Source organism: Equus quagga, chromosome 13 (assembly GCF_021613505.1).
Source record: "Equus quagga isolate Etosha38 chromosome 13, UCLA_HA_Equagga_1.0, whole genome shotgun sequence".
In the NCBI taxonomy this organism is placed as follows: domain Eukaryota; kingdom Metazoa; phylum Chordata; class Mammalia; order Perissodactyla; family Equidae; genus Equus; species Equus quagga.
Genome location: NC_060279.1, coordinates 67,348,722 through 67,366,104, shown reverse-complemented (window position 1 = coordinate 67,366,104; position 17,383 = coordinate 67,348,722). Strand labels below are relative to the sequence as shown.

General features: G+C 53.6%; 2 protein-coding genes and 1 non-coding gene across 3 annotated transcripts in view; 1 reads left to right on the top strand and 2 right to left on the bottom strand.

The window, feature by feature from the left end:
• Positions 1-11,305: 11,305 nt before the first annotated feature.
• TRNAG-GCC (transfer RNA glycine (anticodon GCC)) lies at positions 11,306-11,376 on the bottom strand. The gene has a single exon. It is a non-coding gene; the product is annotated as a tRNA-Gly (tRNA).
• A 748-nt stretch (positions 11,377-12,124) lies between these two features.
• Positions 12,125-15,200, top strand: LOC124249293 (RNA-binding protein Raly-like). The gene is made up of 6 exons (XM_046680154.1): positions 12,125-12,138; positions 12,686-12,739; positions 12,822-12,967; positions 13,115-13,228; positions 13,524-13,666; positions 14,601-15,200. The coding sequence occupies exons 1-6, from the start codon at positions 12,134-12,136 to the stop codon at positions 14,637-14,639; spliced, it is 501 nt and encodes a 166-aa protein (XP_046536110.1). The 5' UTR covers positions 12,125-12,133; the 3' UTR covers positions 14,640-15,200.
• A 1,215-nt stretch (positions 15,201-16,415) lies between these two features.
• EXOSC6 (exosome component 6) overlaps positions 16,416-17,383 on the bottom strand; it is a 1,621-nt gene continuing 653 nt past the window's right edge. Inside the window, exon 2 of the mRNA XM_046682048.1 lies at positions 16,416-17,376. Coding sequence (XP_046538004.1) covers positions 16,868-17,376 — 509 coding nt within the window. The 3' untranslated portion in view covers positions 16,416-16,867. The remainder of the gene's footprint in view (positions 17,377-17,383) is intronic.

Here is a 17,383-nt window from a genome sequence, read left to right as displayed (position 1 = left end):
TCCACTCTGTGGATCAGAAGGTGTTGACAAAGGAATAGGAGAGTGATTATGATAAAGATTCTTCATCTCCCAGTGTGTCCCTTTAGTGAGTTCTGCAAAACTTACAAGACCTGACTTACAGTATATTTCTTTTTGTAGTTTTATCTTGGGAACTTGTTTTTACTCCATATGGTAAACTCTTCTAAGCCAGGGCGTGTATGTTCCCAAGTCTATAAAAAACCTGGTGCTTCCTTCGTGTATGGGAGGAAGGGATGAGGTCCAACCTAGTTCTTTAATCTGTTTCTTTGAAAGCCCCTACCTGTGTTCAGCTTTCCCCCCAGAAGAAAGAGAGAAGTAAGACGAGCTGAGTGCGGCCCAAACTGAGTGGGGGCCAGCTGGCATCCAGGGACAGAGGGAGAATGTGGAACAAGTAGTCGATGCTTCCAAGGAGAAAGCAAGCCTTCTCATGAGGTTTTCCCCAGAGCTGGGCAGAGGACTCCCTTGGAATGCCTTCTGGCTCAAGATAGCCTTCTAAAACCTGGTTCCACAAGGCAGAGTTTGTTTTTTGTGGGGTTTTTTAAAGATTTTATCTTTCTTTTTTCTCCCCAAAGCCCCCTGGTACATAGTTGTGTATTTGTGGTTGTGGCATGTGAGACACCGCCTCAGCATGGCCTGATGAGCGGTGCCACGTCCATGCCCAGGATTCGAACCAGCGAAACCTTGGGCGGCTAAAGCGGAGTGCACGAACCCAACCACTCGGCCATGGACCAGCCCTGGCAGAGTCTTCTCTTGTCACACATGTAGTGGCCTGTAGGTTCTCCAAACATTTTGGCTGCAAATCTCTGTAAAAACTTGAGCATGGGGGCCAGCCCTGTGGCTGAGTGGTTGGGTTCGTGCACTCCACTTCGGTGGCCCAGGGTTTCGCTGGTTTAGATCTAGGGGACAGACATGGCACCACTCATCAAGCCATGCTGAGGCAGCATCCCATATAGCACAACCAGAAGGACCTACAACTAGAATATACAACTATGTATTGGGGGACTGTGAGGGGGAAGAAGAAAAAAAGAGAAGATTGGCAACAGGTGTTAGCTCAGGTGCCAATCTTTGGAAAAAAAAAGCAACAAGTGCTCAAGCAAATCCTTATACACAAAGTTCATAGCAGCACTATTCACAACAGCCAAGAGGTAGAAACAACCCAATGTCCATCCGTGGATGGATGTACATACAATGAAATATTACTCAGCTATTAAAAGGAATGAAGTACCGGAGCCGGCCCAGTGGCCCAGCAGTTAAGTTCGCATACTCCCTTCTGCAGCCCGGTGTTTGCCAGTTCGGATCCTGGGCACAGACCTACACCAGGCTCATCAAGCCATGCCGTGGCAGGCATCCCACATATAAAGTGGAGGAAGATGGGCACAGATGTTAGCTCAGGGCCAATCTTCCTCAGCAAAAAGAGGAAGATTGGCAGCAGATGTTAGCTGACGGCTAATCTTCCTTAACAACAACAGAAAGGAATGAAGTACTGATACAGTCTACAAAGTGAATGAACCTCAAAAATGTTATTTTAAAGTGAAAGAATCTAGTCACAAAGGGTCAAATATTATATGATTCGATTTATATGAAATATTCGGAATAGGTAAATCCAGAGAAACAAATGCAGATTGGCGGTTGCCTGGGGCAACAGGAGAACGTGGAGTAACTGCTTAATGGGTAGGGGTTGATAAAATGTTTTGGAATTTAGATAGAGGTGGTGGTTGTGCAACATTGTGAATGTAGCCACTGAATTAGTTAATTTCATGTTATGCGAATTTCACCTCAATTTTTTTTTTAAAAAGGGACAATGTTGGTCACAGGATCCTGGGGAGAGTCAGAAAGCCAGGCTAGGCCCTGTGCTGCCAGAAACAGTGCCCCAAATCCTGCTGCAAAGCCAGTCTGGGTCCACTCCCGTGCCCCTGCTGCCAGGCAGAGGAGCTGCAGAGTGTACTCTCACAGCAGGGATGCTGGAGCCACCTTTGTGGCAACCCCACCTCTGCCGTAGCAACTAACTCTGGCAATCCAGTGCCTTCCAGGCCTCTGATAGCCCAGACACCAGATTCCCATTCAGCTGCAGCCTCTCCCGTCAGCATTCCTGGTGTCATGGCCCTTCCCTTACCAATGTATTTCTCGATACTGCGGCCAAGGGTGCATCCTTGGGGCCATCTCAGGGTTCGTGGGTGGAGGTGGCAGTGAGCAGGACCTACCTGAAAAGTCCATCCAACATCCTCCTTATCTGGAGGTGAAGCAGCAAAATGCAGTGGTTCTCCAAGTTGGGCTGTGGACCAGCAGCTTCAGCATCACCTGGTAACTTGTTAGAAAAGCAAATCTACTGCATAGGAACCCCTCCAGGTGGGGGCCTGGCAATCTGGGTTTTAACTAGACCTGCAGGTACTTCAGATGCAGGCTCAGGTGTGAGAGCCACTGGCAGAGGCAAAGAACTTGATCTAAAGTCAGACCACCTGAATTTGAGGACAGCCTCTGCCACTTACTAACTGTGTGACTTTAGGCAAGTTACTTAATGCCGAGGGGGACCAGCCATCCCAGTTTGCCTGGAACTGTCCTGGTTTAGCAGTCAAAGCCCCACATCATGGGAAACTCCTCAGTCCCAGGCAAACTGGGACAGCTGGTCACCCTAAGACATCCCTCTGCCTCATTTTCTTGTGTAAAATGAGGATAATAAAATGAGTTAACACATTACAGTGTTTGAAACAAAGCCTGATGAGACTGGTAAACACTGATGAATGTCAGCTCGGCTGAGCCAGAATCCTGATTTTTTTATTCCTTCAACATTATACCATCCTAATCTCATTTGTTCCTTAAGTAAATTTGTTAAATAAGTAAAGTGCTTAAAGCTGTGCCTGGCACAGAGTAAATGCTAAGTCTTAGCTATTCTCATTATTATTATTAGCTATTAGCTGATATTATTTGTCCACAACTGAGCCCAGATTTCAAACAACCCTTAGAGCAAACAATTAGCACGATCCAGCTACTGAAGCCAGCCCCATAGACTCCTAACTATCCATATGTTCAACCCCATCTAACATTATTTTCTTCTTTCCCGGGTCCTCTGCCCTCAGAATCCATTCCCAGATGACTTTGCCAGGTTTTTGCCAACATAAATTAGCAAAATCTCCCGGTTCTTTTGGTGATTCAATATTCTCCTCCCAGCTTTGGAGTCATTGGCCCCTGGGGGCCTGCAGGCATCTGACTTGTTATTTCAGTCTGGATGAAATGAGGGGTCGGGGGTTAGGGCACACAAGGGGACTTCTTCAGGGAAAGGTCATTACAGGGTGGATCCTTTAAGGAAATGCTGGCTGCTGGCTAAAGGAACTCTCCGTGGTTACACATGGGCAAGGGGGGAGGGAGAACCCAGGCTGAGCGAGGCCCTGCCACCTGCAGCACCTGGTTTCCTGCTCACCCAGGGCATCAGCACTCAGGTGGCCAACTGGGGAAGCAGGAGGGTGGAGAGCCACTTGGAGGACGCCTGGCCAGGCCTGGAAGTGGCGTGTATCCCACTCACCCATGGCCACTGGCCAACCCTCAGCCACATAGCACACTAACTGCAAGGGAGGATGGGAAACTCCACCTGGATGTGTGCCCAGGATGAAAGGGATATGGGTCTGCCAATTAGCCAGCAAGTTTCTGCCACCAGGATCTTCAGAAAGACCAAGACGATTGCTTTTGCTGGCAAAAGAGGCTCCATGAGGGTGGTGGTATGGTCCCCAAGTCTTCCATACCTTCCTTCAGAGCCTCGTTCTAGTGGCCTCTGCTCTCCACTCTTTCCCAATGAGAGACCTGGTGAGGGTGTGGAGCTACCTGATGGTGTCATTTTATAAGCAATGGTCATGCTTTTAAGTTTGATTTTTTACTCTCTCAACCTTGTAGCTGCAAGTTATAAAAATTCCCTGTTTTTGTAACCATGCCTTGAGCTGAGAATTTGGACTCTCATCTTATCTTTCTGTCCTTTAAGCTATGAAGTGCCCTTAGCACAACCTCCTGGCCAACAGCCCTTGACTTCAGAGTAATCTTCCTACTCTTGTATGGCAGGAGGCTCAGGTCCCCAAAGCCTTGCCTTTGATGGGCACTTTGTTCTGGGGACCACAGGATTAACTGTCTCACAACGGCATGCCATGGGCTGCTGGTGTCCTGGCCCTTAATACGAGCTGGATTTTCACTGTCCTCTAGCCACTTGCCAGCCTTAGATTGCCCCCATTTCCCCAGGGCGTCTTGCTCCATCCACTCCTAGTCCTATTTTTGTGTCAAAGTTCTTAGTTTTAAGCAACAGAAACTGATTCTGGCGACTCTAAGCGAACAAGGAAGTTGTTGGAGATACTGGTTAGTTCCCAGGAGCTCTTGGAAAGGTCAAAGGGTCAGATCTGGAAGGGACTCTACTGCCCCTGCCTGGCACAGACGCCACAATCAGCACCACCAACATGGGTCGGAGGTGCCACCGCCTTTGAACACTGGATGTGTCTGCTGCCACTGCCACCATCATTTGCTGAGATGGGCTTCTTCACATTGGCAGATTTAATTCAAAGTTGGGCATGTGGGTCTGATTGGTTATGTGCCCAGGCCCTCGCTGCAAGGGAGGCTGGGAAAGGGAGGCGGACAGAAGCATTTTCAGCTTCTTTCATGTCGTGGGAGGCAGGTTCTGACTCAAAGCTGGGGGATTCCTCTAACACAAGAAGGGGGCTCAGATGTGGAGTGGCCAAAAGAAAGCTTCATGTCCACTGCAAGAAGCCACCTGGTGCACTGGGGACTCGGGCCTGCAGCGCTGGCCTTGTCAGCTCCATGTTCTAACCAGGGGCCTCGCCAGCCATTGGATCCTGTGCAGGGCGGAGCAGGTGATACAGCAGCCCAGTGCAAAGGCAGCATGGCCTAGAGGCGCTCACAGAACCAGGCTCTGCGTGTAGCTGAGCCCACCAGCTATCTTCCAGTAAGTCCTCTAACTTCTGGGAACACTGTCGTGGTTTCGAGGCATGGGACTGAGAGTTCATTGTTCCTCTCAGGTTGCTCTCCATGTGACCCTGGACACATACAGTAGCCTTTCTGTAGGATGGAGGTACTAATAGCATGGACCCTGTGAGGTCGCTGTGAGGATTACATGAGAGGATGGATGTGCAGTGTGTAGCACAATGCCTGGCAGATAGTTGGAATTCAGTAACTGTTAGCTACTGGTTGCTGATGAGGATCAAGGCTGCCCCAGGGAGAGAAGCCCAAAGCGTCCTGCCCTACATACTGATCTATATCATCCTCCGGGAAGCATAGGACGTCCTGACCTGATCCGACCTGATTCCTACCCAAAGTTATAGGACCACCCGATAACCAGATCCCACCTGCACTGATACTGTTTTAATGATTTTTTTCATGATCTTTCCTTTGTCTTGTAAAGAAATAACTCACGTACTTATGCCTTATAAATTTAGCCCTGCCCTCAACCCACTGCAGCTCTTACTGCCCATGGGTCCTGTGCCCATGCTACTCCATGCTATTCTCTGAATAAAGGAGCACTACTGCCAGACCTTGAGAATCCAAGAAATCTTTCTTTCGATTCCTTGGTTCACCAAGCCTGCATCATTTCCAGTCTTTAATATTGGGCAAAATACAATGACTTGTTCCTTTCTTCCTGGGAGCACTATGAAAACGTGTCGTTTGCATCCATTTGATCACTTCAGGGGTGGACATGTCTGGGAGTTGGCTCAGGGAACTCTGGGGACCAATTCTTCAATACATCTGCCCCCTTCTACTTCTCTCCTGTTTCCTTATTCTTGTCCTTTCATCCACTTGGCTTCTCTGTTTCCACCTTCTGCCTTCTTCTCACCTGACTGCCAACCTCCTTGTCCTTACGACATCTATTCTCACTCCTTAGACTCCCATTCATTAATTTTCCTATTTCCTGCAGTCGAGCACTCACAGCCTGGGGGATAGGGAATCCGTGTGAGGATCTTTGGCAGAGATGAATATAGAGCAAAGACCTCCACCCCATTTCCTGGTGCTTGGCCCCTATGATGGTTAATTTTTTTTGAGGAAGATTAGCCCTGAGCTAACATCTGCTGCCAATCCTCCTCTTTTTGCTGAGGAAGACTGGCCCTGAGCTAACATCCATGCCCATCTTCCTCTACTTTATATGTGGGATGCCTACCACAGCATGGCTTGCCAAGCGGTGCCATGTCCACACCCGGGATCTGAACCAGCGAACCCCTGGCCGCTGAAGCGGAACATGAGCACTTAACCGCTGAGCCACCGGGCTAGCCCTACATGATGGTTAATTTTATGTGTCAACTTGACTGGGCCATGGAGTGCCCAGATATTTGGCGAGACATTATTCTGGGTGAGGCTGGGAGGGTGTTTTCAGATGAGTTTAACATTTGAATCAGTGGACTGAGTAGAGCAGATCGCCCGCCCTCATGTAGGTAGGCTTCATCCAGTCAGTTGAAGGCCTGAATAGAACAAAAAGGCTGACCCTCACAAGTAAGACTGAACATTTCCCGCCTGACGGCCTTGAGCTAAGACATCGGTTTTTCCTGAGTCTGGAGCCTGCTGATCTTTGGACTACAACTCTGCTAGTGGCTCTCCTGTGTCTCCAGCTGGCCAACTGCAAATCTTGCGATTTGTCAGCTTCCATAATCGTGTGAGCCAATTCCTCATAATAAATCTCTTTCTATATGTATATACATCCTATTGGTATGGTTTCTTTGGAAGAGAACCTTGACTAATTCAGCCCCTGAATGGAGGTGGGGCACAGCCATGACCCTGTGGGGGATCAGAATTGGCCACCCCAAGTGTGTCTCTTTGGCTTGATTTTTTGTTTTTTTTAAAGATTGGCACCAGAGCCAACAACTGTTGCCAATCTTCTTTTTTTTATTCTGTCTTCTCTCCCCAAATCCCCCCAGTACACAGCTGTATATTTTTAGTTGTGGGTTCTTCTAGTTGTAAGGCTTGATTATTTTTAAGAACAAAAGACTCTGAAAGAAACTTTGACCTCCCCCCCAATTGCCTTAAAGAATTTAAATAGAAGGGCCCATTCCAGGAAGGAGCTAATACCATAAGCTAACTGTAACTCAATGTAAAATGTGTCTCTCAGGTCACATTGTCTATAGTTGGCCTATTTGCATTTCCATCTCCACATAAATTGTCTTCCTCCCCCTTGAAGTCTCAAACTGCTATCCCCAACACCCTCTTTTGTCTTTAGCTGAAAATAGTATTTAAGGTGGTGACCTCTGACATTTTGGCAAGTTGCTCAGTTTTCCTGGGTTTCTCCCATGTATACATGCTATAAAGCTTTGCTTGATTTCTTCTTGTTATTCCATCTCATGTCAATTTAATTCATAGCCCAGCCAGAAGGACCTAGAATGGGTAGAGGAATTGTCTTTCTCCCCTACAACCCTATACTTGCCTGCTCTGGGCTGCAGGTGGCAGGTGGCCAGTAAGATGGCCACAACACACTTAGACATGGTTTGCCATTGATGGTGAACTTCCCAGACACTCTACCAGCCCCCTTGTGATAATTGGTCCCAGTTGGCAACCTGGTGGCCATTGAATGGTTTTTCCCACTTGACCCAAAGATTGGTCTCATGATCGAGGCCTCTTGAGTATTTCTAGTTTTGGGGGATAGTGATGATGTCTAGCCCAAAAAGAATGCCAGGCTGAGTTTACTGCTGTGCCTTCTACCTTGGGCATAGCAGGCATTTGTAGGTGTCCATGTACTATTGCCCTGTGTGGTGGACATGAATGTGATTTTCTGTCCACTCTGGACATTGCAAATGTGAAAATGACCACAGTTATGCATATATGCCAAGGGAACAGACACAGAAAGCCAGATGACATGGAGGTGCAGGTGCAGGGGTTTGCCTGGGTGCACGGGCATTTAACGTGTCCTTCAGTGGATGAATTAGGATCATGAACGGAAGAGAAAGCCTGAAGGTTGGGGTGCAAAATCACCAACTTCCTCCCAATTAAGCACTCGATCTGGATTGTCAGTGCCTTGGGGACATTGTTGCTGGTCTCCTTGTGCCTTGCCACTGCAAGCAGGTGCTGAGTAACTGCTCTTTGTGACGGTGTTGCAGGAAGTCTTGAGAACAGAAAAAGGAGAAGGCTCACATTTGCTACTTTCTTGGCAGCCAAAAGTGGGCCATGGATGATGATCAGAGATTTGGGAAGGAAGAGGGTGGGCTCAGGGAGGGGCCTCGAAGTCACAGATGAAACTCTGGGGTCTGATCCATACCCACAAACAAAAACCAGAATTGATTTAATGGGGTTCCATTCATGTGTTCAGCAGACATCAAATGAGTACCTACTAAGTGCCAGGCCCTGTGTGAGTGGAGGGGATACAGCAGGGAGCACGATGGGGTAGAGATGTTCTCTCCAGTGGTGAATGCTAAAGGGGAGGAGCCCAGAAATGAGATGATCTGCCAGTCCTGGTGCACAGACGGCTGCCTTGTTTGATTTCTCAGCCCTGTCCTGAATGGGGTTCAGCTGACTCTTGACTCCCCTGTGGAGAGAGAGGGCACCAGGGTGCTCGAGGTGTCCGCTCCCCAGCCTGGGCCAACTACTCGCTTTGTTTCTCACTCAGAGCCACCCTGGCCATTTCAGATGCAGCCAGCCTAGGGGCTTAGCCCAGAGGCAGCTGTGGGGCGTGGGCCTGGCAGCAGGCAGGCTGGCCAGTGGGCGGGCAGACAGGCAGCAGGAGAACACTCGAGAATTAACCTCGACCAGGACTAGGCGTCCCCTCAGAGGACGCAAGGATCACGGACATCTCCTTTCCTGCCTTTTGAAGGTACACCCCCACATTCCAGGGCCTGGGCAATGGAGTTGATTTTAATGGTCACTGGGTATGGGGTTTGAAGGAAAGAGTAGACACTTTCCCCATTCTCGGGTTTGTTTTGAAGTGAGCCAAAGGGTCTGTTGGTCTCAGCACCAGTCCCCTGAGGATGGGTAGGTGGGCCCCAGGTCCGTCAGAGGCCAGGCCAGGCTGCCCACTGATCTGGCTGCCCACTGATCTGGGGCGGGCGCTTCCTTCCTGGGAAGGGCCAGCCAAGAGGCAAGCGGGGCGCATGTGCACCTGGCCCCTTCCTCCCTCCGCTCATGCTCTGCCCCGCTCCCTTGCTCTCTCTTCAGATTTAGACATGGCTCGAGAGCACAAGCCCGGCCCTGCCCAGCCAAGCCAGAAGAGGCAGCGGGGCATAGCCATCTCCTGGTGAGTCTGTCCGGGGTTGCCTGCCGGGGAGGGAGGCTGGTCCCCGGCTTATTTAGGGCTCTGGGTTCCTCTGGGTTGGAACAAGGACCCCAGTAGTCCTGCTTAGTGCACTGTACATCCAGCTGGCTCGAGCTGCCCGGCCTATTCACTGTGGCACCTGAGGATGTCACTTCTCCCTCGGCCTCAGGTTTTTTCTTTAAACTGAGGAAGTCCACCCAGTTCATTCCAAGGCCGCTTCTAGCCACCATTCTGCTGGCAGAAGCAAGGTGCCCCCTCCTCCCACCTGGAGCGAGGGGACGTGGGTCCTTCCAAGAGGAGCCTCATTTGTGGGGTGCTTGGGGGCTTTTTCCAGGTAGAGCTATTTGGGAAGTAGCAAATGGGAACGTTTCTAGACAAAATCTTGCCCCTAAATTGAGCAACTTAAAGAAATTTTAAAGAAACCTTTAAAATGTTTTCAGAAAGCTCACCAACCTCTGCCAGCCAACACGCAATTTCACAGGCGTAACGAAGGTGTGTGTGAACACCGTGGCCCTGTTGTCCCCTTAGCTGGGCATTTGTGATGGCCGCACTCAGCCCCTGGCCCTGTTGGGGCATCTGGGTGGTTTCTATCTTGCCACAGAGGAGGCGGGGAGGCAGTGGGGCAGGCGGTTAATGTTAGGAACAGCACTGTGTAAACACGCTGGTGCCGAAGGTTCTGCTTCCTTTTGGATTTCGCCTCAGCTCATCTCCGCCAAAGTGGGATGGCAAGGCTGGGCTCAGGGGCTGTTTTGGGAAGTCTCTACACCTCCAAGTTGACCTCAAGAGAGATTAGACCAAATGCCTCCCTGCTAGCGGCAGCCTGAGGGTCTGCGTCACCCTGTGAGTGTGCCCGTGTTTCTTCAGTGATACAGAACTGCGTATGTGGTGTGTTGGTTTGCTGGCTCACATGTGAGCCTCTTATCTAGGGCATCTGTCTGTTGAGAGGGTTTTGTAATTATCTGTCCCATGGGAGGTACATGGTTCTTTCCCATAGTCCTCTCATGTGGTTTTTAACGTGGCCACTTTTGAGGCTGGGGGAAGCCCTTCCTCAGTTCTTCAGTTTCAGTCACCTTCTTCAGATTTCATACCCCCCCTCTCCCAACCTCCTTGCCCAGCAGGCTGGGACCCAGTCCTGTCAGCCCTCTGAGGGGCACATGTGGGGGAACAGGGAAGCAATGGGAAGTGACGACAGCTGTCTCACAGGGGCTCAGACTCCATTCAGAGAGACTCCAGCATTCATGGTCTGGGGCAGGGTTGGCCTCCTTAAGACCCGCGCCGCGTGTCCACAGGGGATTCCAGAATGAAGCATGAAGCATGAAGCATTTCCCAGGGCCTGGGGCAGCATGGGTTTGGGGCAACAGTGGCTGGGTGACTGTGGCTGTGGTCCCTTTGGATGGTGCCCAGAAGAGAGGCAGGCTGGGAATGGGGTTCTGGTGGCTGGTGAGCTGCTGAATGACCTCTCCATAATAACTGATCAAGTCTAGGCCACCTGACTTGGGCCTCAAAATGGAATTTGTCAACCCGGAGGGAAAGGTTTGTGGTGGAAGGATTGCCCCAGGTCCTCTTCCCCTGTCCTTGCCCCTGAGGACACTGGAGGGGGTAGCTTGACTTCTGCTCACCACGCCATTCCGACGGTGCGTTTTACTTCTTTTTGAGGGAAGCCCAGGCTTGCAGACTGTAACCATTAGCCCAAACCAGGGGAGGGCTGCGGCTGCTAATCCCTGACCCCCTACGACCAGCCCGCTGCCCTTTGGGGAGAAAGGGGCAAGGCCACCCATCCAGGGCGCAGGCCTCAGCCTTTGCTGATGACCTGGGGTGCGGCGGGGACAGCAGAGAACGGCAGAGCGTGGAAGCCGTCACGCCTGAAGGTCCCCCTAGCCTGCAGCAGCCGCGGCTGCAGCGGCGCATGCGCCCTAACCGCTAACCCCCTAAGGCCCTGCCTCTGTCTCAACCCTGGCACTTCCCCAGTCTGTGTTCAGTGAAATCCCCTTCTTTTTTGTGGCTCATTTCTGGCTGTTTTAACAAGTCATTTTAGGGAAAAACGTAAGCAAGGGAAGGTAAAAAGGTCTTTCCTTCTGCATTGGCCGGGAATCGAACCCGGGCCTCCCGCGTGGCAGGCGAGAATTCTACCACTGAACCACCAATGCTCTGGCGAAAGGGATCTTCCACGGCAGCCCAGGTGGTCTGCCACAGATCCCTGCGCTTTGACCGGATTCTGCCAAGTTCTTGGACCAGTCGCGGGAGCGAGGATGGAGATCCAGACGAGCAAGGCTTTTCCCCCGAGTGGTCGTGTTCAGCTGAGGCTCGTCACCTTGAGTCTGTCCTAGTCCCCAGCCCTCCCGGCTCGGTCTTTCCTGGCCTTCAGGGTTCTGCCTGTTTCCGGCAGCGCGCCGGGGACCCCGACCCTGCAAGGCCGCGAGGTGGGGACAAGCCATCCCCCGCTCCGCTGGCTCGCTTTCCTTTCTCCAAGGTTGCGCCTCCCACCACCGGAATCAGCATCCCTGCGGTTCCCGGGCCGCCTACCCAGACCTCCTGAAGCCAGAAAGCCGAGGCGGGGGTGGCCGGAAATCTCACTCCCAGACCTGGGGACCTCGGGGGATGAAGACGAAAGGGGGTCCGAATGCCCTCTATTCCGCCCCAGTGGCCCTCAAAGGCCTCCCTCGCCTGGCTGGGCCTGAGCCAGGGGCGTAGGGCTGGGTACCAGAAAGTTGTTTTAGAAACTTCACTGCCCACATGCATTCCCCTCCCAGACAACGCATCACTTGCCCTAGGCGGAACCTGAAGCTCCTGCAGCTGTGTCCCCACAGGGCCTTCCTGCCCAGGCCAGGACCCAATTGTCTCTCTGCACGGATCCCCTAACCCTTCTTGGGCACCAGTTCCCCGGAGTGCGTGGTGGATGAGACAATGGGGTGAGGTCGGGCTCTGAGAACCCGGGACTTTCCAGGCTGGTCCTCTCCCAGGGCCTGGAGCAAAGGGGAAGGTGGCCTGGCCACGGCTTTAACCCTGCCTGGCTGGCTCTGCCAGTGCTGGGCCCTGCATCCTGGCATTCCCATGCAAGGATTAAAGGCTCGCACACCCACACTGTGGCTTGGGGCCCTGACAACTCTCCCTTTCATCCTTTGCCAGACTAAGATCCAGAACATCAGTAGTGCCTGGGTCAGGCAGAGGAGACTTTGGAGGGTCCCCCTCTGGCTAGCCAGAAGCCTCCAGGCAATTGTCCCCCTCCTGCCACCTGGAGCCACTGGAAGGTGCTCCTTATCAGAGGCCAGCCAGGGGAAGCTGGTTTGCTGTGGTCTCCCAAAGAGACCTTGGGCAAGTGCCTAGTGGCCCTTTGGGTAGAGAATCCTGGGATTCTAAGGAAAAGCTGCATACCTCCATTTCCCCAAGTTAAACTGGGGTCTGGGCAGGGACTCTGGCCCTGGACACTGACCTCTTCCGCATTTGTCTCTTCCGCAGGTGCGGTAACTATGACCTGGACTACGAGGGGTACAGGGAAGATGTCCCCTACAGGTGGGTGGGTCCTGCCCACTTGGTCCTCTGGGCAAACGGATGGGGCTGGTTGGCCTGACTCCCTCTTTGTCCTGTCCCATAGGGTGTATGAATACCGCAGGATCCCTCCACTCCTCAACCGTGTGCCTGTCAAGATCCGGAGGACCCATGTGGGCGTCGGAGTGAAGAGCAGCTTCAGTCCTCACAAGGCCCCCAGGAATAGCCAACTGCCCCCAGGGCAGATAAAACGTGAGTGAGGGGGCACAGCCCTCACCTGCAGCAAAAGGGAGGAGCTGGGCAGCCCTTAGCAGTGAGGGCAGGGCTGGGAGCCCTGGCAGCACTGCTCTCTGCCCCCTGGGCCCAGTGGGGCACCGACTCTGGCCCCTCTCCCGACAGTGCGGACTAAGGAGCTGCACTCCATTAGAGGGGAGCTGAGCCAGATCAAAGCCCAGGTGGACTGCCTATTGGAGAGTCTGGAGCGCATGCACCAGCAGAGGGAGCAGCATCCAGGTCAGGCACCCCCAAGAGTGGGCCCAGGCCATGCTCTTAGCGGGCTCCAGCTTTTCCTACTCCTGAGGGTGCCAGGGGCACTCAGGGTCCTGGATCTGCTGTTCCTGTCTGCAGGGCTCCTCCCTGCCTCCTGGAGTGCTCTTCCCCCGCGCCCCCCCCCGCCCCCCCCACCCTCCGGCTGTTCTTGTGGCTTGAGAACCCTTGTGGCTTCTGGGTTGTCCTATCACCCCTACCCACTCAGCAGCTGGCTGGGACCTCCAAACCCAGCCATTGACTGGTGACTCTCCTTGCACAGGGACAGAGGACAGTGAAGACAACAGGGGCCCTGATAGTAAGGGTTCCTCATGCAGACCTACTGAGCCCCAGCAGGAGCCCAGGGGCCAGAGCGCCCATCCAGAGGCAGAAAGCCCCAAGGAGAGCACAGACCCGGAGGAGGCAGTGAGTGGCCTGACACCTCCCCCCATCCTCACCCTCCTTGTGTTTGGGTCCTTGTGGCCTCCCTATGAGCAAGGGAGGGACTTGGGCTTCTGTGGGAGCCTACAGTGGGTTGGGGGAGACATATGACTTCAAGCACAGGCAATGCCCAGGAGATGGGCCCTGCCCTGGTTTTTATTCCAACTAGGGACTGGTTGGCTCAGCTGGACCAGTTCTGGGCTGAAATACCATCTCATCCTGGAAGACGCGGGGAGGGGGGTAGAGCTTTGAGCATTGTAGAGGGAATGTCACAGCTGTGCCCTCGGCCCCAGATCCCTTGCCTGAGAACCACCTGGTAAGCTTGTTAAGACTCAGATTTCTGCCCTTTTCCTGTCCGGTGCACTCACCTGCTGCCCTAGGGTCTTTGGACTGTCTGCATTGTACTATGCTCCCCAGGGAAGCTGTGGCACAGACGTTTCTGGATGAATATCCACACCTGATCTGATAATGACCTTTTGTGCAGCACTAAAGGGCTGGAATGTTCCCTGCCCTACCATATCCTCCTTCCCTATGGGTGGTCCCTGAGGCGGGCCAAGCCCACACTATTTAGGCCATCTCAGCAAGGCTGGGGCTGCTGGGGAGTCGGCAGTGATGAGCTCCCCTTCCTCCACCTACCAGCTCTGCCCCTGGGCCTGCTGGGTTCCAGAGGGCCCTCACTGAGACCAAGGCCTGAGTCACATCTGGGAAAAGACTGGGCTAGATGGAGAGAATGCTTTCTTTTGTCTGGTGGTTCTGGGTTCAGGAAGAATCTAGAATAGCACTGAGCTGCCAGAGCTGCCAAGAAAGGGAGGTGGGGGTGGGGAAGATTGGGAGATGTTAGCAGATGGCCCTCCCTTTCCCAGCCATACCGTGCATCTTAGCCCTCCTGGCCAGAGTCCTGCTTCTGTTTTTCCTACAGGTGAAAAATCACGCATCTGACCAGGAGGTCGGCCAGTAGAAGGTGGAAGCCCTCCGGGCTCATTAGCTCTAGGCACCTTCCCAGGTGGCTCCATTCCTTCCCTCGTGTGGTTTTTCAAAGGCCTCCCGATCGCACCCACGCAACCAGAGTCTGGAGCGAGGGCAACGGGAAGTGGAGGCACAGCTCATCCAGACCAGCCAGGAAGCCTCCCTAAGGGTAGCTTTAGCTTTGCAGGTTGTTTCCAGATGATAGTCTAGGGACTGGCAGGGACGGGAGGGAGGAGGCACAGAACTGTCCTCATGAAGGTGAGGCCCAGTCTTGCAAGGAGCAGCTGGACAGCGTCCCCCTGGGAGCACCACTAGCCCTGTCTGACTGCGGGTACTGCTTTGGCTGCTCTTCTCCCCTCCCAAGGCCCCGCCAGTCCTGTCTGGGTGTGGAGCATCCTAGAGCAGCTGGCCCAGACAGCTTTCTCCAGGCACAGTGGTGCAGAGGAAATGTACTCCTGTTCCTAGTCGGCCTTCCAGTCTGAAACTGAGATTTAAGGTCCTCAGCACGTGCCCCACATAACCCCTTTTGGTTCCAGACTCCCTATCTACCCTACAAAGCCATCCTTCAGAAGAGGGGTATCATTTTTAGGTCCCCTTTCTATTTTGTCTTTTGCTGGTGTGATACTATTTCAGATCTGCTCTGGAAATACTACATCAGAAGGGGAAAAATAAAGTTTCTATTTCTTTTCCCTGGTCAGGGGTTCTTGGTGTGGTCTGAGAGCCTCATTCTGGTCCTTGGGCTGCCCCCGACCAGCCCTTCCTAGAGAAGCTGAGCAGGCCTCTGGGACACACAAGTTCAGAAGCTTATATCAAACCAGGGCACAGAATGGGGACCAGCCTGCCCTGCCTTCCTCCAACCCAGACCACAGCACAAACCCAAGGGGCTTAGGAGCCACACAAGAAAATCCTACCCTTGTGGTCCAGTCATCCAGGCTGGCTCTGCCCTACAGAATGGCCAGGCTGCATCTGGTTTTCCAGCATCTGGAAACTCCTGCTCCTGGCAGTTCATCTGCCCTCTCCCAGGAGCCAAGACTGGACAAAAGGCACCAATAATGAAGCCAGCCTGGGCCCCCATTTCTTATCAGCAGTGGAGGTCTCTGGCTGTGCTGCTCTGCACATGACCAAGGAAGGATGGGATCTGGCTTCCACCCAGAGCCAAACCCTTCCCAGCTACCCAACCCTGAGCTATGGTCTTGCAAAGCACCAAACCAGAGGCTGGGGGTGCACCCAGTGTGCTCCTGGAGCCATACAACCCTTCTACTCTTGTCACACGTCAGCAGTGGCCCTGACTCTGGCACCTGAGGGGCAGTTTCTCCTCCAAAACTCATTTCCCTACATCAACCTTTGCAGCTCCTTCAGTTTCAGCTGGTCTCTTCTGCTTGTGTTGGTGTAAGGGACAGGACACACTTAGGACAATGCTGTCCCAAGCCCTTGACACGAGGGGTCTAAGATTGCACTATCCAGCTCAGAAGAGCTTTGCTCTTTTTTATTCATGTGCGTTGTTTTAATAGATTTTATTTTTCCTTTTTCTCCCCAAATCCCCTGGTACATAGTTGTATATTTTTAGTTGTGGGTCCTTCTAGTTGTGGCATGTGGGATGTTGCCTCAGCATGGCTTGATGAGTGGTGCTGTGTTGGTGCCCAGGATTCCAACTGGCGAAACCCTGGGCCACTGAAGCAGAGGTGCCAACTTAACCACTCGGCCACGGGGCCGGCCCCTTAGCCTTGCTTTTTAAAATCCTGTACCAAGAAGAACCACGATAGAAGGCTTTTTCAGATATAAAACAGTTTTGTTTTTGTTTTAGCTCAGCTGTAAGTGAGAAGGCACAGCTTCCTTGTCCATTCCCTCAAAAGCAGCCCAGCTATACAGGAGGGAGTCACTGGCTGGCCTGCAATAGGGTCCACCCCTTACAAGACCATAGCTCCAGGTCTCGTAAGTCCAGTTGAAGTCCTTTCGAACTTGGGAGTCAGGCTGCATCACAGGTTTCTTCAACTGGGTCGTAGATGGCAGCCAGCTCAAGTAAAGTTTCTTTAACGGAACAATTCATAAAAAGCCCTTCCAACACACCTGTCCAGGGCATCAGTTCCGCGCAGGCCTCCCCAGATCCTCTCCCGCGCTCTGAGTTCTCAGCTCAGCCCAGCATGGAAGCCGAAGGGGCGGGTCCTTTCGGGGATCGCGGCAGCTCGGTCCACGGCGTCCGTCGTTGCCCTGGCTTCTGGTTCAGAGCGGCGCGGCGGCGTCCCTCCGGCGGGCGGCCCGCACCAGGCACTGCTGCAGGACGGGGTAGAGGCGCTGGCAGCCCTCGAGGCCCAGGCGCACGGCCTCAGCCCAGCTCTCGGTCGGGCCGCCCTCCCCGCTGCCCAGCAGCCCGGCCACCTGGTTGAGAACGGGCATGAGCGCCACCGTGAGGCCGGCGGCGGCGCGCTCCTCCTCGAGCCGCGTGGGGTCCAGCAGCCAGGTGGGCGCGGGCCCCGGCGCACGGCTCAGGCCGCAGCCCACCACCAGGTCGTACATCTCGATGCCCGCGTCGGCCAGGGCAAGCGCGGCGGCCGTGAGCGCGGCGGCCAGGGCCGAGCCGCCGTCCTCGAGCAGCAACGCCGATACCTCGAGCTGCGCGCGCGGGTAGCGGCCCAGGCGCACGGCCGGCTCGAGCGCCTCCTGCAGGGCCAGCGCCAGCTCGCGCTCCTCGCCACCCCCCGGGGGCGCGCGGCGCCGGCGGCCCGCGAAAGGCGCGCG